The sequence below is a fragment of the Bidens hawaiensis genome, unplaced genomic scaffold, assembly GCF_021521415.1.
Source record: "Bidens hawaiensis isolate Kalapana, Puna unplaced genomic scaffold, B.hawaiensis_p1.1 tig00041750_1, whole genome shotgun sequence".
In the NCBI taxonomy this organism is placed as follows: Eukaryota; Viridiplantae; Streptophyta; class Magnoliopsida; order Asterales; family Asteraceae; genus Bidens; species Bidens hawaiensis.
This window is the reverse complement of record NW_027497401.1, coordinates 109,082-124,865: the sequence shown is the minus strand read 5'-3', so window position 1 is coordinate 124,865 and position 15,784 is coordinate 109,082. Positions and strand designations below refer to the sequence as shown.

The following is a 15,784-nucleotide window of genomic DNA, read 5'->3' as shown; positions in this document are numbered from 1 at the left end:
AACCGGTATCCCTTACCGCGTATTGACGACCTCTTTGATCAACTCCAAGGTGCCTCTTGTTTCTCGAAGATTGATCTCCGCTCTGGTTATCACCAGTTGCGCATCCGCGATGAAGATGTTCCGAAGACTGCTTTTCGAACTCGTTATGGCCATTTTGAATTCTTGGTCATGTCCTTCGGTCTAACCAACGCACCCGCCGTTTTCATGGATCTTATGAATCGGGTGTGTAGGCCTTTCTTGGATAAATTCGTGATTGTGTTTATCGATGACGTTCTGATTTATTCCAAGACTAAGGCCGAGCATGAACAACATCTTCGTTTGGTGTTGCAAAAGCTTCAAGCCGAGCAACTCTTTGCCAAACTCTCCAAGTGTGATTTCTGGTCGGATGAAGTACAGTTTCTTGGCCATATTGTGAACAAGATGGGTATTCATGTTGACCCATCCAAAATTGAAGCAATCTATTACGCCATCTACTCCAACCGAAATCCGTTCTTTCTTGGGCTTAGCTGGTTATTACCGGCGTTTTATTTCGAACTTTTCAAAGATCGCTTTGCCTTTAACAGCTCTAACGCACAAAGGTAAGCCGTATATTTGGGGCTCGAAGCAAGAAGAAGCCTTTCTAACGCTCAAGCGTTTGTTGTGTGAAGCTCCTGTTCTAGCGCTACCTGAGGGAAGTGATGATTTTGTTGTGTATTGTGATGCCTCTAACCAAGGTCTCGGTTGTGTTCTTATGCAACGAGGCAAGGTTATCGCTTACGCATCAAGGCAACTTAAGATTCACGAGAAGAATTATACGACTCACGATCTCGAACTTGGTGCAGTTGTATTTGCCTTGAAAATCTGGAGACACTACCTCTATGGTACCAAGTGTATCCTCTACACTGACCATAAAAGCCTTCAGCATATCTTTGATCAAAAGGAACTTAACATGAGACAACGCCGATGGAACGAACTCATCAGCGATTACGATTGTGAGATCCGGTATCATCCTGGTAAAGCTAATGTGGTAGCTGATGCGCTCAGCCGTAAACCCAGCCAGCTTAACTGTATCTTGCCGCGCACCCAGCTTCATTTCGCGCCGATCCTAAACGATCTTGAATCGCGCATTCGCGACTCGCAGCGCGCATCCATCAGCAATGGCAACCTTCGCGCCGAGTTAGCGTGTGGCGCGGAAGCACTTTTTGTCCCTAATCTGAGTGGAATTCTCTGCTATCTTAATCGCATCTGGATTCCCTTTGATGAGAATCTTCGCGCTGATATCCTGAGTGAAGCGCACAAATCTCGGTATTCTATTCATCCTGGCGCTGATAAGATGTATAAGGATTTGCGCATAACTTATTGGTGGCCCGGTATGAAAAAGGATATTGCTGTGTTCGTAGCTAAATGCCTGACTTGTTCTAAAGTGAAAGCTGAACACCAACGCCCATCTGGTTTGCTCGAACAACCAGAAATTCCTACGTGGAAGTGGGAAGGTATAGCAATGGACTTTATTACCAAGTTACCTTTGACAGCAAGCAAACATGATAGCATTTGGGTAATAGTAGATCGATTGACTAAGTCTGCTCACTTTCTGCCCATTCGTGAAAACTACCGTGTTGAGCATCTCGCGCAGCTTTATGTCAAGGAAATTGTCTGCCGCCATGGTACTCCTTTGAGCATCATATCCGATCGCGATGGCCGTTTTATATCTCGCTTTTGGAAATCTCTCCAATCTGCGCTAGGAACTCGCTTGGACATGAGTACGGCATATCATCCTCAGACTGACGGTCAGTCTGAGCGAACTATTCAAACTCTTGAGGATATGCTCCGATCTTGTGTTCTTGATTTTGGAGGTAATTGGGATTCACACCTGCCTTTGATCGAGTTTTCTTATAATAACAGCTATCATTCCAGCATCGGTATGGCCCCATTTGAAGCACTTTACGGTCGTAAATGCCGCTCCCCGATTTGTTGGAACGAAGTGGGTGAAGTTCAAATCACAGGACCCGAACTAGTTCAAGAGACAACCGATAAAATCGCCAAGATCCGTGATCATCTACTGACTGCCAGAAGCCGACAGAAGAGTTACGCAGATCGTAGGCGGAAGCCTCTCGAATTTCAAGTTGGTGATCTTGTTCTCCTCAAAGTGTCGCCTTGGAAAGGTGTTGTCCGCTTTGGGAAGAAAGGTAAGCTTGCTCCTCGTTATGTTGGTCCATTCAAGATTCTCGCGCGTGTGGGAAAAGTTGCCTACAGACTTGACCTGCCGCCCGCGCTCAGTAATGTGCATCCAACGTTCCATGTTTCCAATCTCAAGAAGTGTTTAGCTGACGAGAACCTTCACATTCCACTTGATGAAGTTCAAGTTGATGAAACTATGCATTTCGTTGAGAAGCCTGTTGAGATTATGGATCGCGAGGTTAAGCAAACCAAGCGCAGTCGTATCCCTATCGTGAAAGTTCGCTGGGAGTCCAAGCGCGGAGCCGAGTTTACATGGGAAAGGGAAGATCAAATGAAGATCAAGTACCCGCACCTGTTCTCTGCGCAACCTACTTCGAGATAAATTTCGGGACGAAATTTCTTAAAGTAGGGGAGACTGTGACATCTGACCCGATCCGACCCGACCCAGGTACCCGTTTCTCTGACCCGATCTCTCTCTTTTATTATTTAATATTTATACTTATATTTTACTTTTAATAATAATATATATTTCCTTCCCGCCTCCTTCTCTCTCTTTCTTTCCGCCGTCCCCTCCCTCTTCTCTCTTTCCGCCTTCTTTTCCCTCTTGTCGCCGTCCCGCCCTTACGCCTTGTTTCCCTCTTTGCTTGTCCTTTGGTTCTTCCCGCCTAAGGATGTCTGCAGCTCCACGTGCCAGACTCCTTACATGGAAGCCTGCGTGAAGACATCTTGTTCCTGCGATGCGTGAAGAGAACTCTTCTCGCAGCGCGCTAAGAATGTATGTTCTTCCCGCGATGCGCTTAGAATTCTAGTTCACGCAGCACGCTAAGGATTTGTGGTTCTTCACGCAGCACGCTAAGGATTTGTGATTCTTCCCGCAGTGCGCTAAGATTGTTGTGCCAGCCTTCGCGCTCGCGCACTCAGCCTTCTCGCGCTAAACCCTTTAGTCTTCTGTTTTATCCAGCCTGTTTGCTTTTGTGTTGTCTTATCTTCTGAGCTGTTGACCTGCTTTGCTTTATGTCTGAATAGTTGCTTTCGGCGCTGCATGCGTACCAACCCCATTGGTTGATAGATAAAGTGACTGGCTATCTTTGGAGATCTGCTTTTCCATGCTTTAACAGTACCTTTATCTGTCTTCTCCCATGCCTTTTCTGACTCCTTTGCTTTTTACTGTTCCCTGTCAGCTTTCCCTTTTGCTTTTCCTCTTTTCCTGCTGCCATATCTTTTGAGATCTTTTACTTTTTGCTTTTGATATCTTTTGTTATCTTTTGAGATCTTGCTTTTGGAATCTTTTTGCTGTTGATATCTTTTCTTTTACTTTTGGAGATCTTTTCTAGGGATTATGTCCCCTAGGGTTTGCCTATAAATAATACTATTTTCTTAACACTTCACACACTACACTTATTATCTCTTCCTCCCTCTTGCTCTCTGCCGTTGTCCTCCTGCCGCCTCCTCTCTTGCCTCCGTCTTCCTCCTTGTTCTTCCTGCTTTTCCGGTAATATATAATATATATAATAATTTACTTATTTAATTATGCTAACTTATAATCAAGACTTAAAACAAATCATTAAAACAATAATCTTATTTATAGGTTAACTTGTGCTTGTTTAAAGTTGGTTCTTGCTTTATCTTACACCGCATCGTTTATCAAGTGAGTTATCTCGTATCTAATCCCTTTTTATTTTAAATGCTTTGGGATGTTCATGTGTTCATACAAAACTTAGAGTCTTAAACTTGTTTATGAACTTTAGTCGCGCAGTATCCCATGTGTTGAGGACGTTTACTTGGCTGTTTATTTGTATGTGTGTATCATTAACCGCTTTGTTCGGCCTATTCCGCAGTTCCGTTGGTACCATTAGTTGAACACGGGAGACCTATCGTTTACGGTTTTCTTTGTTTACACTTGCACAGATGTTTTCTCGTTTTTATGCTCAATTGGGAGCATGGATTGAACTATGATCTATGAACTATCTTAGGCTTGATCACAATCTGATTACACCCTTGTTAAACTCTAGACATACACGTGTTGCGCGCAGATTTACTGTGATTATTTATGATTATCTATGTATTGTATTAAACTTGATTTCTCACCAACACGCAAGTGTTTGACGTTTATTTTAACACATGTTCAGGTTTGCAGTAGCTGCTTTGAAGCTTGAGGACACATAGGATGTTTACTTTTGTTTTGGACCTAGATTTAAAATGTAACAAGACAAGTTTATGTTATTTGAATATTATGCTTTATAATATATTGGTTTATGTTGATTTATGTTCTTTATTTTCCCCGCTGCGCGTGCGCGATAAAATGAGTATTAATAAATATTGACACCAATAGTGTCGCGAGTAATGAAACAATATGTGGCGCCCCGATGTATAATCCGCCTTTGGTCGGGGTGTTACAATAGCCAACTATGATCGCATGTGTAAGAATCACAACTTCAATAATAACTTAGATACTTGAACTTTTTTTTAAAATAGGAAAATCTTTAAGGATAAAATAGTTTTTAGGAAAGAGAAAAGATATTAATGGTAACTAGGAGATCCGTCATTTCAAATGGTGGATGTCAAGGTTGGTCATAAGCCATGTCAGATCTTGTCTGGTGAGGTGGACGACTACCGGATGTTCCGCCATTTCAAATGGCGGATCACGAAAATTATATTCGTGTTCAGCCATTTGAAATGGCGGATGTCAATTCACATGATCCGCCAGTTTGACTAGCATGTCACAATTCCCAACGTAGGCTACCCCTATATGTCAAAATGTATTTTGATGGACATCCGCCATTTGAAATGGAAGATCTCATCTTGACATCCGCCATTCGCTACCCCTATATGTCAAAATGTATTTTGATGGGCATCCGCCATTTGAAATGGAAGATCTCATCTTGACATCCACCATTCAAATGGCGGATGTCAAGATAAGATCTTCCATTTCAAATGGCGGATGTCCATCAAAATATTAAATTTATACATGTTAGTGTTTTTAATAATAAAAAATATTTTAATATTAAATTTTGTATTTTAAATAATAATATTTCGAAAACTAGTAAATAATAAAAAGAAAAAACATATTTTATCAAAATTACATATATTAACGTTTAATGTTAAATGACTTTTTATTTGTTTAATAAAATATTTAGGAAATAGGAAATAATAAAAAGAAAAAGATAGTGTGGTCAAATCAGTCAGAAAAGAACATTATTCACGTCCACTATTTGAAATGGCGGATGTCAAGATGACATCTTCCATTTCAAATGACGGATGTCTATCAAAATACATTTTGACATATAGGGGTAGCCTACGTTGAGAATTGTGACATGCCAGTCAAATTGGTAGATCACGTGAATTGACATCCGTCATTTCATATGGACGAGCATGAATATAATATTCGTGATCCGTCATTTTGTAGGCGTCCACCTCACCAGACAAGATCTGACATGGCCTACGACCAAGATCTCCTAATTACCATTAACATCTTTTCTCTCTCCTAAAAACCATTTTATCCTTAAAGATTTTCCTATTTTAAAAAATTTCCTCAGATACTTGCGGGTTTGAATTTTGAGCATATATACTATAAGCAAACTATTTGTATAAATTCATAAATACTAAATAGTTTACACAATAAAGGATTAAAACTATTATCCACCCCATACTTGAAGGAGAATCTACAAATTTGACTCAAAAATAATATTTCAAACAAACAAACAAGACCCGGTCAAACACATTTCAAACCATCAAAAAGCTTAACCTCAATGAGAGCCCGTCGTCATCCGTCACCAAAAACCACCACCACCATTCCCATGCAAGAAGAAAACAGCGTCCCGACCGCACGAACCGCCATCCCGTTGAACGTAGGTGGAGGAGTCAGAAAAAAAGCCGCGGGAATCAGACAATGGCTCCTGCTAGATTCCATGGGCCAAGGACAATTAGTCGAGGCTGGTAAGCACACGGTCATGCGAAGAAAGGGGTTACCCGCACGTGATCTACGTATTCTGGACCCTATATTATCTTATCCGTCGACCGTGCTTGGTAGAGAACGGGCCATTGTTATTAATTTGGAGCACATTAAGGCGATAATCACCGCGCATGAGGTGCTTTTGCTTAATTCCAAGGATCCGTTTGTTGCACCGTTTGTTGAAGAGCTTCAACGACGTATCATGCGACATTATTGCTCGGTTGCATCTCAGGTTATACGTAAACCTCGAAAGTTTTGTATACGCGCATTTCGTCATTTAGAGCTGGTTGAAATGTATGATCGATTTGGTAGGGTGTGCTGGGTTTGGTTTGGGTCAATTTTGGGCTAAAAAAAACCGAAACTTCAGTTTTTGAAATTTTGAAAATCGTTTGGTTTCTGTTTTTCAGTTTGGGGTCAGTTTTGTGGGTTTTGCCATATGAGCTTGAAAATTTTCGCTGATTGGTAACTAATTTATTATTATACATTTGGGCTAAAATATTTGTTTTATATATTTATTAAATTCTTATAAATTACTTAAAATAAATAATAAAAGTTTATGAATTCGATTAGGTTTTTATTACATGAAAAAACAAAACCTAACCTTAAGTTTGGTTTATCCAAAAACATAAAACCAAACTGTCAGTTACTGTTTTAGTTTGTTTTTTCCGGTTTCATGAGCACCTCTGGATTTGAATACAAATTACCAGCAACCGTCAGGGTTTTGATTCCTATAGGAAGTAAACTTGCATACTCTGTATCAAGCACATTCGTAGATAATCAATCGTTCAATCCTTACAATTTTAATGAAACATTGACAGGAGAGAATCATAAATTCTGATGATACACAATGGGCAAACATGTATGATGTAGAAGAACATAAACCAAATGATACAATAAGTGAACAAGAGGTTAAACATGAAGGAACACCTTCTCTTACAAGCCAAGATGGACTCAAACTCCTTCGGTTCGAGTTCATTGTGCTTGAGAACTGCATAGAAGCAGCCTACACTTCTTTGGATAAAGAGGTCAGACTTTCTATTGCTTGACCCGTTTGACCCGAACCATCCATTTTGTGACATCTTGTATTATCTAGGCAAGAACATTGGAGAAAGAAGCTCATCATGCATTGGATAAGTTGACTTCAAAGATTAGTACTCTGAATCTGGAACGCGTTCGTCAGATTAAAAGTCGGTTGGTTACTATTTCAGGGCGTGTTCAAAAGGTTTGTGGGTTATACGCGATACAAATAAGTTACATTCGTTTGAATATTATAATGTATCAGTTTATCGTACGTGTTTGTGATGGATTTAGGTTCGGGACGAGTTAGAGCACTTGCTTGATGATGATGAAGATATGGCTGAAATGTATCTGACCAAGAAACTTGAGCAACAATATGAAAACGCTTCTGTGAGTCCTATAAACGAGCAAGATCGTGTGGATGAGCAAGTTCTTCCGTCAGATGCAGATGATGGGTTTCTCTTTTTTCTAATTATGGGTGTGCATAGATTAGTTTAGGTTGGTTTTGGGCTCAAACTGAATTAAAAACCGAAAATTCGCTTTATAAGTTTTTTAAGACAGTTCGGTTTATTTTATTTTTAGGGGGGGGGAGGTGGTTTATTTGGTTTCGGTTTTTTGGGTTTTATCATTTGGGCTTGACATCTTTGGGCCGAAAAAGAAGTTTGCCCAAAATAATGAATTCGGGCTATAATCTTTTTGCTATCATTATACATTTGGGCCCTTTTTGTTATCATTATACATTTGGGCCATAATAACTAGGTTACATTATACATTAAATTATTGTAAGTTACATAAAACTCAAATACGAAATGAAAATCCGTACTTTCGTTTTAGGTATTTTTTGGTTTTAGTCACATCACATGCAAAACTGAAATTGGACTGATAATCCACTTTTTACGAAAACATTAAACCAAACTATCAATTTTTGTTTAGGTTCAGGTACTTTTTGGTTTTAGTCATATCACATGTAAGCGAGCTAAGTCAAGCCGAGTTTCGATCTTTATTTCTAAAGCTCTAGCTCAGCTCATGAGTGGCTTTTCAAGCTTGATGATTACAAAATTTATTATAATATGTATTTATGATTACAAAATTTATATATAACAGATATAATATGTATACTATTCTTTTTAATCAAAATATAACTTAGATTTCAATTCTATTTAGTTATTATCATGATTTTATAAATAACAATATTATTATACAGATATATTAAATAAAAGTAATGTCAATAATAGGCTCGTTTTGACTCGCAAGCCAACTCGAGCTAGATAAGTGAAACTTGGACTCAGTTCTTTTGTTAGACAAGCTCAGTTTAGGTTTCTTTACGCATCTACTTCAACATTTATTTTCTCACCCATTAATTTGTATTTGTATCTTTGAATTAATATTGTTACATTAGAATTCCTCTGGAAGACGATGAGAACATACATGAAGTTGATCTTCAAAGATTGGACAGCCAACAAGAACGATTTTTCGGGTCCCGCGCAGTTGGAAGATACAGCCGCATGACTAGAACTAGCATAGCTCGAAACGTGGTTAAACACCGCGATGTTGAGGAACTTGAAATGTTGTTAAGAGGCTTATTTTGTTCAGATTGATGGTACCATGAATAAGTTATCAACTGTACGCATTTCGATTATTATTACTATTCCTGTTATTTATCTTCAATGTTTTAAAATTCACAAGATTTGTTAATGTTTTTAAACATGTTACATGGGCAGCTGAGGGAATATGTGGAGGACAAAGAAGACTACATAAACATAATGTTGGATGACAAGCAGAACCATCTGTTACAAATGGGTGTCATGTTGTCAACAGCGAGTTTGATTGTGAACGCGTTTGTTGTTGTCGTTGGAGCGTTTGGAATGAATATTAATATCGACCTTTTTAAAGGTGATACCCCGGCCGAAAAGGAATTGGGAATGCACAACTTTACGTGGACTGTTGGTGGTTGCACCACAGGTAGCATTATCTTATATATTATTGCTATCGCGTGGTGCAAAAACCAAAGACTTCTAGAGTGATTTGAGTTCAAATGAGAACCATTAACAAAAAGTGAAGGTTTTTGTTTGAGGTCGCACTTTATACCGAAACATGTGAAATAGTTGTCAAAATATGATTGGTTAATGTCAAAGATATTAACCACCTCATTGTAAGCACTACTCATACCTAGGAAAAGAAGTAAAAAATTGTAAAATATCTCTAAATGTTTAGATCTAAATTCCACTTGCATTGATGAGACTTTTGTACTCCTTTTACTCTTTTTGCTTGTTATGGACTCCAATTCAAACCATCTGTTCATTGTCAAGTAAACATCTTGTTAGGCTTAGTACCACTTACAAAACAATATATCAAACATAGCTTCTTTTCTCATAAGTACAACCCACCAATGCAAAGAGAAACTGTTAAGTGTGAGCATGGATTGTAGAAGGATTGCTTAATTAAAAACGAATTTAAATAGAATATACGAGACCCGCATAAAAACCCAAGTTTAATAGAATACTATGAGATCCGCATACAAACCCAAGTTTATATATTTTCTCATCTTTATCTCTCCTGCTATGTTATATTTAAGTGACGTTATAAAAGTGGTTATAAGGCTTTTGCATTTCTTTCATTGACATCAGTTTTGTGTTAAACACATCATGATTGATTACTAGCATATAAAATTGTAATAATGAAGAAAAACATCATTGTTCATTCATGTTATAAAAGATAGTAACTTATTGAAATTAATAATTGAAAAATACCTCAAAATAGGTCGTGGAATGGCCTTGTGAATAATCAAAACTGTTATCATCTTCCATTAATCCCTCTTTAGTGCACACTTTTAGATCCTTCTGCAAAAAATACAAATAAAAATAAACCATCATAAGATTTCCACACATAAAAAAATTATATATATGTTATATGATATTTGATACTAGTTTCATTGTTTACACATCCGGCACTCTTAACACTTATTCATCAGACATTTTATATAGTGAGAACATTCTTATTTCAATCGATAAATAAACATGAGATACTATTCGATCAACCACTTATTTTGATTCAAAAACTACAAACCAACATTACCAAACTATCCAAGCTATCTTGGAAATGAATCGAAAATATACAAAGACCGTAACATCAAAGAAAATACTTACATTGCAAAAGGTGAAAAATGGAGAACTAGCGGTGTCATCAAGAGAAGCAGGCAGTTCTTGCAAGTGTCTATGACCATAGAAACTTGTTTGTTCAATAACCTTTCTTCTTTTCCTAGAACCTAACATCATAGGATCACAATAACCATCATTGTTATTGTTGTTATATTCATCTTCATCTTCATCTTGTTCTTGATGTTCTTGAAAATGTGGTGGACCTGAAGATGCGTCTGAAACCATGGACATATCATCATCATCTTCAACTTGTTCATCGTGTTCTTGATTGTTTTCATGCGTGGCGAATGCGTGTTTGCATGAGCGATCTAAGTAAAGGGTCCAACCAGATTCACACCCACTGCTTGATTCTTGAGAATCAAAAACATGATCCATATTTGGTTCAAGAAAGTGATGGGAATATGAGATTTGTTGTGTTGGAGAAGAATGGAAGAGTGTGTGTGGAATCTGAAGGTTTATATGAGAGGCAAATCTTGAAGTGGTTTTGTCGTGTTGCGGCAGTGTGCATATGGGTGAGCATGCGATTTCATCGGAAACTGCATCTTGTGTTGGTTTCAAACCAGAAATCTGGATATATCAACTTGCTTTTTTAAGTATGTCTAAAGTTCTTTCATCAAGCTGACTCATCCTTTTTTTCAATTCCATGTTTTAATATCAAATAAGGCTATTCTTTGGGATAAGGGTAAAACGTGAAAGAAGGGTGTCACGTATACGTACATAGGTAATTTTGTGATTTGTGACGGAGAGTTTCACTTTTTACCCTTAGTGAAATGTGAAATACGAGAAACTTTTTTAGAAGTAGTGCTTTCAAGAAAAGTATTTTCAAAGGTGGTGGGGTTTTTAAGTATTTTTAAAAATAGTGAAACCGTGGTTTGTCTTTTTTTCCTTAAATGTGTCAGGTGACTTTTCAGAAAACAAGAAAGTAAGAATAAAATAATACAAACCGTGGTTTGAAACCACGGATTGCACCTAAATTATAACCTAATACTGCTTTCCGTGAGTGATGTGGTTTTGATGTTCAAGCCGTGGTTTGAAACCACGGTTTGATGTTTTTTATTATTTGTTTTTTGGCAAGTACAGAATATATTCATATGCATCTTTTTATTTTTTAATCAACCCGTTGTTCAAGACCACGGTTTGATATGTTTTTGCCAAAAAAATAATTAAAAACAACAAACTGTGGTTTCAAACCACGGCTTGAACATCAAAACAATCTCAAAAATGAAAAGTGGTATTAGGTTTATATTTTGTGTTTAATCCGTGGTTTGAAACCGGGGTTTGTATTATTTTATTCTTATTTTGCTGTTTTCTGAAAACTCACCTGACACAAATAAGAAAAAAAAAACACAACCCACGGTTTGAAACCACGGTTAGACCATTTGTAAAAACCTTAAAAAAGCCCACCACTTTTGAAACAACATTTTTATACACACTAGTTTTGAAAAATTTTCGAAATATGATGGTGTATAAGGCAATGTGTATGTAGTGGTGGGGCTTAGGGCTGGCAATTCGTGTCTTAACAGGTTTAACAGGTAACCGGAGACGCGCGTGACACAAATATAAAACTTGAATACGACTTGTTTAACTACTTTATATGTCATGACTATAAGACAGTTTTAAGTTTTGTGTACCAATAAGGGATAATGAGGGAGTCTAGCATACTAATTTCAATTATTTAAGAAAATAAAATAAATCACAAACTGCACTTTTTTGATTAACATGTCTTATCGTGTCTTTTGTTTTAAGGGTGTAATGGTGTTATAGCTCCAACCAAATTCTTATGGTGCACCATCAATCACCTACATCACATTATTTTTGTATGAGAAAAAAAACTATAAAAAAATTAAATAATTTATCGAAATAAAAAAAAGAAAAGATAAAAAAAGTAAAAAACCAAAATGTTTATTTAGCATCTCTGGTTCAAAAAAAACCCTTCAAAAAAATCGAAAGAGTAATTAAAATATATAAAAAAACGAACAATATAAACAAATAGTTAAAATAACCTATAAAAAATACATCTAGCATCCCCGTTCCAAGAAAAAAAAAATACTCAAACTTAGTTCAGCTTTTAGCGGGTGTAGGTTTTTTTAGCTTGTTGCGGTGTGTATGTGTTGGGGGGGGGGGGGGGCGGTAAACATTTTTCAATAATAATTTAAACGTAAAACAACAAATCTTATTAAAAAAATTTTCGCCCCCACGGGTGACAAAGGGGCGAAGTGGGGGGGGGGGGGGGGGCCATGAATTCTTACTGCCCTTCATCGCCTTTTGTTTTATTATTATTTTAGTTGTTTGCGTGATATATATATATATATATATATATATATATATATATATATATGGTTATAACTCCATTACACCCTTAAAACAAAAACTCACCATTTATTGATTAAGCGTCACTTGACGTAAGTTGCCCCATTTTGTAGCTCATCCACTACACATAGCTTAATATACTTAGAGTTTGATTATGGGAGAGTTTCATAAATAAATGAAATATTATAAACCGATTTAGAAGCTATTTGGGTTTGGTAAGACTCATGACCCACTTATTTTTTGTTTACTATAAATTTGTTTGTTAATTATAAATAATATCTTTTTTATAAAAAAAGTCGAATATTAATTTTTAGTATATTCCTATTTTATAAGATTTTCATATCAAATATTTGGTAAGATTGATATTTAATTTAATGCGATGTTATAACCCGTTTAAGGGCTATCAGAGTTTGGTGAGACAAATATCTGTGAATTCGGGTCAGATGCATGAGAAGCCTCCATTAACAAATAAAACAATATGATGGTTGCTTCAGATACTATAGGGAGCAACCAAATAACTTTTAAAGATTTCGTTTATATATTTAAGATTAAGATATTAAAAAGGAAAATATGCCGGTCTCTTACTATCTACAATTTATTAAATTAGCAACTTATCGCTTGACACGTCAGTTGGTGACTCATCGTTTCTAATATTTCACTGTTCATCTCTCTCTCTCTCTCTAGACATTTGTTTCTCTCTTTTGATAGTTTCTGATAATCAATTTTCAGGGTTATAGCGAATAAGTTATGGTCTAGTTAACATTGAGCAAAACAGTGTAACGAAACATGATTTAGACAAAATGGCAAAACTAGTCCTTTATGTTTCCACGTTTGTTCAATGATAGTCCTTTAACAAACTTAATGACAAAAGACATACTTTATGTTCAAAATCCCTATCACTTTACGTCCTTTGACATTAACCCTGTTAATGCTTCTTGTTAAATCTGGTCATCTGCACAAAAGATAAGGGTAGTTTTGTAATTTTACATATTTATGTAATAATTATAAAAGAAATAAAATAAAATATATTTAAAAACAAATAAATCTCTCTCTCTCTCTCTCTCTTTCTCATCTTTGCCATCCACTATCAACATCTCATCTATAGCATCTTCATCTCTTCATTCAATCAATCACCACAACAACAACCGGAGTAATGGTCAAAAGGTAAGAACATGGAGTAATGGAAGATTGGTGTTGACCAAAAAGGCAAAATCCATGTTAAAATAGACCGAAAATTTTCAGTTCAAGGATAATGACAGGGTTTTCAAGGCCGCCACTTCCGCCACCAGATTACATTTGAAAAACGAGTTGGAAACTTCATACCCAAAACCTGATCAACCGTTTTTCGGTGGTATGGTCAAACCCAGAAGCAAAGATTCAACTCAGATATCACTTTACCTCGATTTAGAGTTGTTGATTTGAATGAAATTGAACTCAGATGTCTCCCCATGGACAAATCTGAAACAAGGTTTATTGCTTGTGGTCAAACTCAGATCTCAGGTCGGTCAAACTCTTTGCACGAATCTGAAACGAGCGGTGGCGATTTAGACCTAATTCAAAATCCATATCTGAAACAAGATTTGGTGTTGCCATTAGAAGGGGTTGGTGGCGGAGATGGTGGTGGTTGTCGGAGGGGTATGGGTGTTGGTGGTGGTGGCTGTGGGTGAAGTGTAAAAAAGAAATAGAGAGAGAGAGAGAGGGTCCTTATTTTTCAGTGGTGATGGTGTTCGGCAGGTGGAGGCATCGACTGACAGAAAGGGGAGAGAGGTGGTGGTGGTGTCGTGATGTTGGCTGTTGGCTAGGAAGGAGAGAGAAAGAGAGTGTGTGTGTGTGAGAGTGTGTGTATGTGTGTGGGTGTTTATTTTACAAATATCTGTTTATTTTTAATTATTAAATATATATTTATAAATTTACAAAACTACCCTCATGTGGGATGCACATGACCATATTTAACGCGAAAAATTAACTAGGTTATGATCAAAGGACATAATGTGATAGCGTTTTTAAATAAAATGATGTTTTTTTGTCATTTCTTTCGCTAAAGAACGTCCACTGAAAAACGATTAAACATAAAGGACGTGTTTTGCCATTTTGTTCATGAATTATAAACTACACTAGAAATTTAATACTACCTTTTATTTTAGTTTTCTAGGTATTTCTATTTATAAAAATAGTTATAATAATATGTGACATTCGTCAATTTCGGGTCTATATATTTGTATTCGTTTATCATGTAAATCGACCCGATTTATATCCCGAACATTTAAAATATATAAAATATTGGATTTTATGTTACTAAATCATTCCCTGTTCAATTTGAAAAACCCCTTTTACGGATTCGAAAACGCCTTTAAAACGCTCAAATTATATCGAAAATGAACTTCCTGGACGCAAAACGAACCATGCAAGACGAGCTGGACCAAACCCCACCCTCATGAGAGCCGCGCCATGTGGCCATGAGGGCTAGGGCGGTCGCGTAGCGCGGCCCCAGACCTGCAGTTTGTTGTTGTTTGTGGTTTACATCCTTTTATCCAAATTCGATTTTTACCCATTAGATCTCTTGTTTAACCCTCTAAATCTTATCCTATAAATATAAGACCCTTTCCTACATCCATCCCTGCTCTCATTTCATTTTCTCACTCAAATTCATTGTTCTTTAACGTTGTTTTTCATTGTTCTTGATAAGTTTGACTTTCAAAGTCAAACTGACGAAGTCTTTCATTTTAATTTGTTTATTTAGTCTTAATTAATACTTGAAGCTTATGGAACAACATATATATAATATACACCCCTTGTTACCTTTGGTGGTCACTTCCTCGGTCTCAGTCGGTGGAGTGCCGGGCCTCGTAAGGCAAGACTTCATGGAGGACTTTCGTAGTCCTTGATATATATATATATATATATATATAATATATATATATATAACTTGTTTATATATATTAATCATGTTTAACTTCTGCTCATTTTAGTTTGTACATAATATTTATGAAGTTCCATGGTTATGGGTTTGTAGAGACTAGCCTCGGTTTAACCGTAAATAGTTCTAAACCGTAAACCGAAATTTGTTTACTAGTTTTGTTAAATAATTGTTTAAACATGCTTATTGATAGATTTAAGTTTCTAAAATCATTTTTATAAGTTCTATGGTTATGGGTTTGTAAAATCTTACCTCGGTCTTAACCCGAAACAA

The 15,784-nt window shown here is 36.7% G+C and overlaps 1 protein-coding gene and 1 pseudogene across 1 annotated transcript; one reads left to right on the top strand and one right to left on the bottom strand.

Annotated features, from left to right (window-relative positions):
* The first annotated feature begins 5,867 nt into the window (after positions 1–5,867).
* On the top strand, positions 5,868–9,228 carry LOC143593173 (magnesium transporter MRS2-3-like; annotated as a pseudogene).
* A 61-nt stretch (positions 9,229–9,289) lies between these two features.
* Positions 9,290–10,659, bottom strand: LOC143593171 (uncharacterized). Its single transcript, XM_077072886.1, has 3 exons — positions 10,273–10,659; positions 9,877–9,966; positions 9,290–9,295 (listed from the first exon to the last, which is right to left on the bottom strand). Exons 1-3 carry the CDS (start codon positions 10,657–10,659, stop codon positions 9,290–9,292), a joined length of 483 nt encoding a protein of 160 aa, XP_076929001.1.
* Positions 10,660–15,784: the final 5,125 nt, after the last annotated feature.

Coding starts and splice junctions, on each gene's coding strand:
- LOC143593171 (XM_077072886.1), bottom strand. CDS start 10,659: ATGGATCATGTTTTTGATTCTCAAGAATCAAGCAGTGGGTGTGAATCT. Junction 9,967..10,272: donor CATTTTTCACCTTTTGCAAT/GTAAGTATTTTC, acceptor TATTTTTTGCAG/AAGGATCTAAAAGTGTGCAC.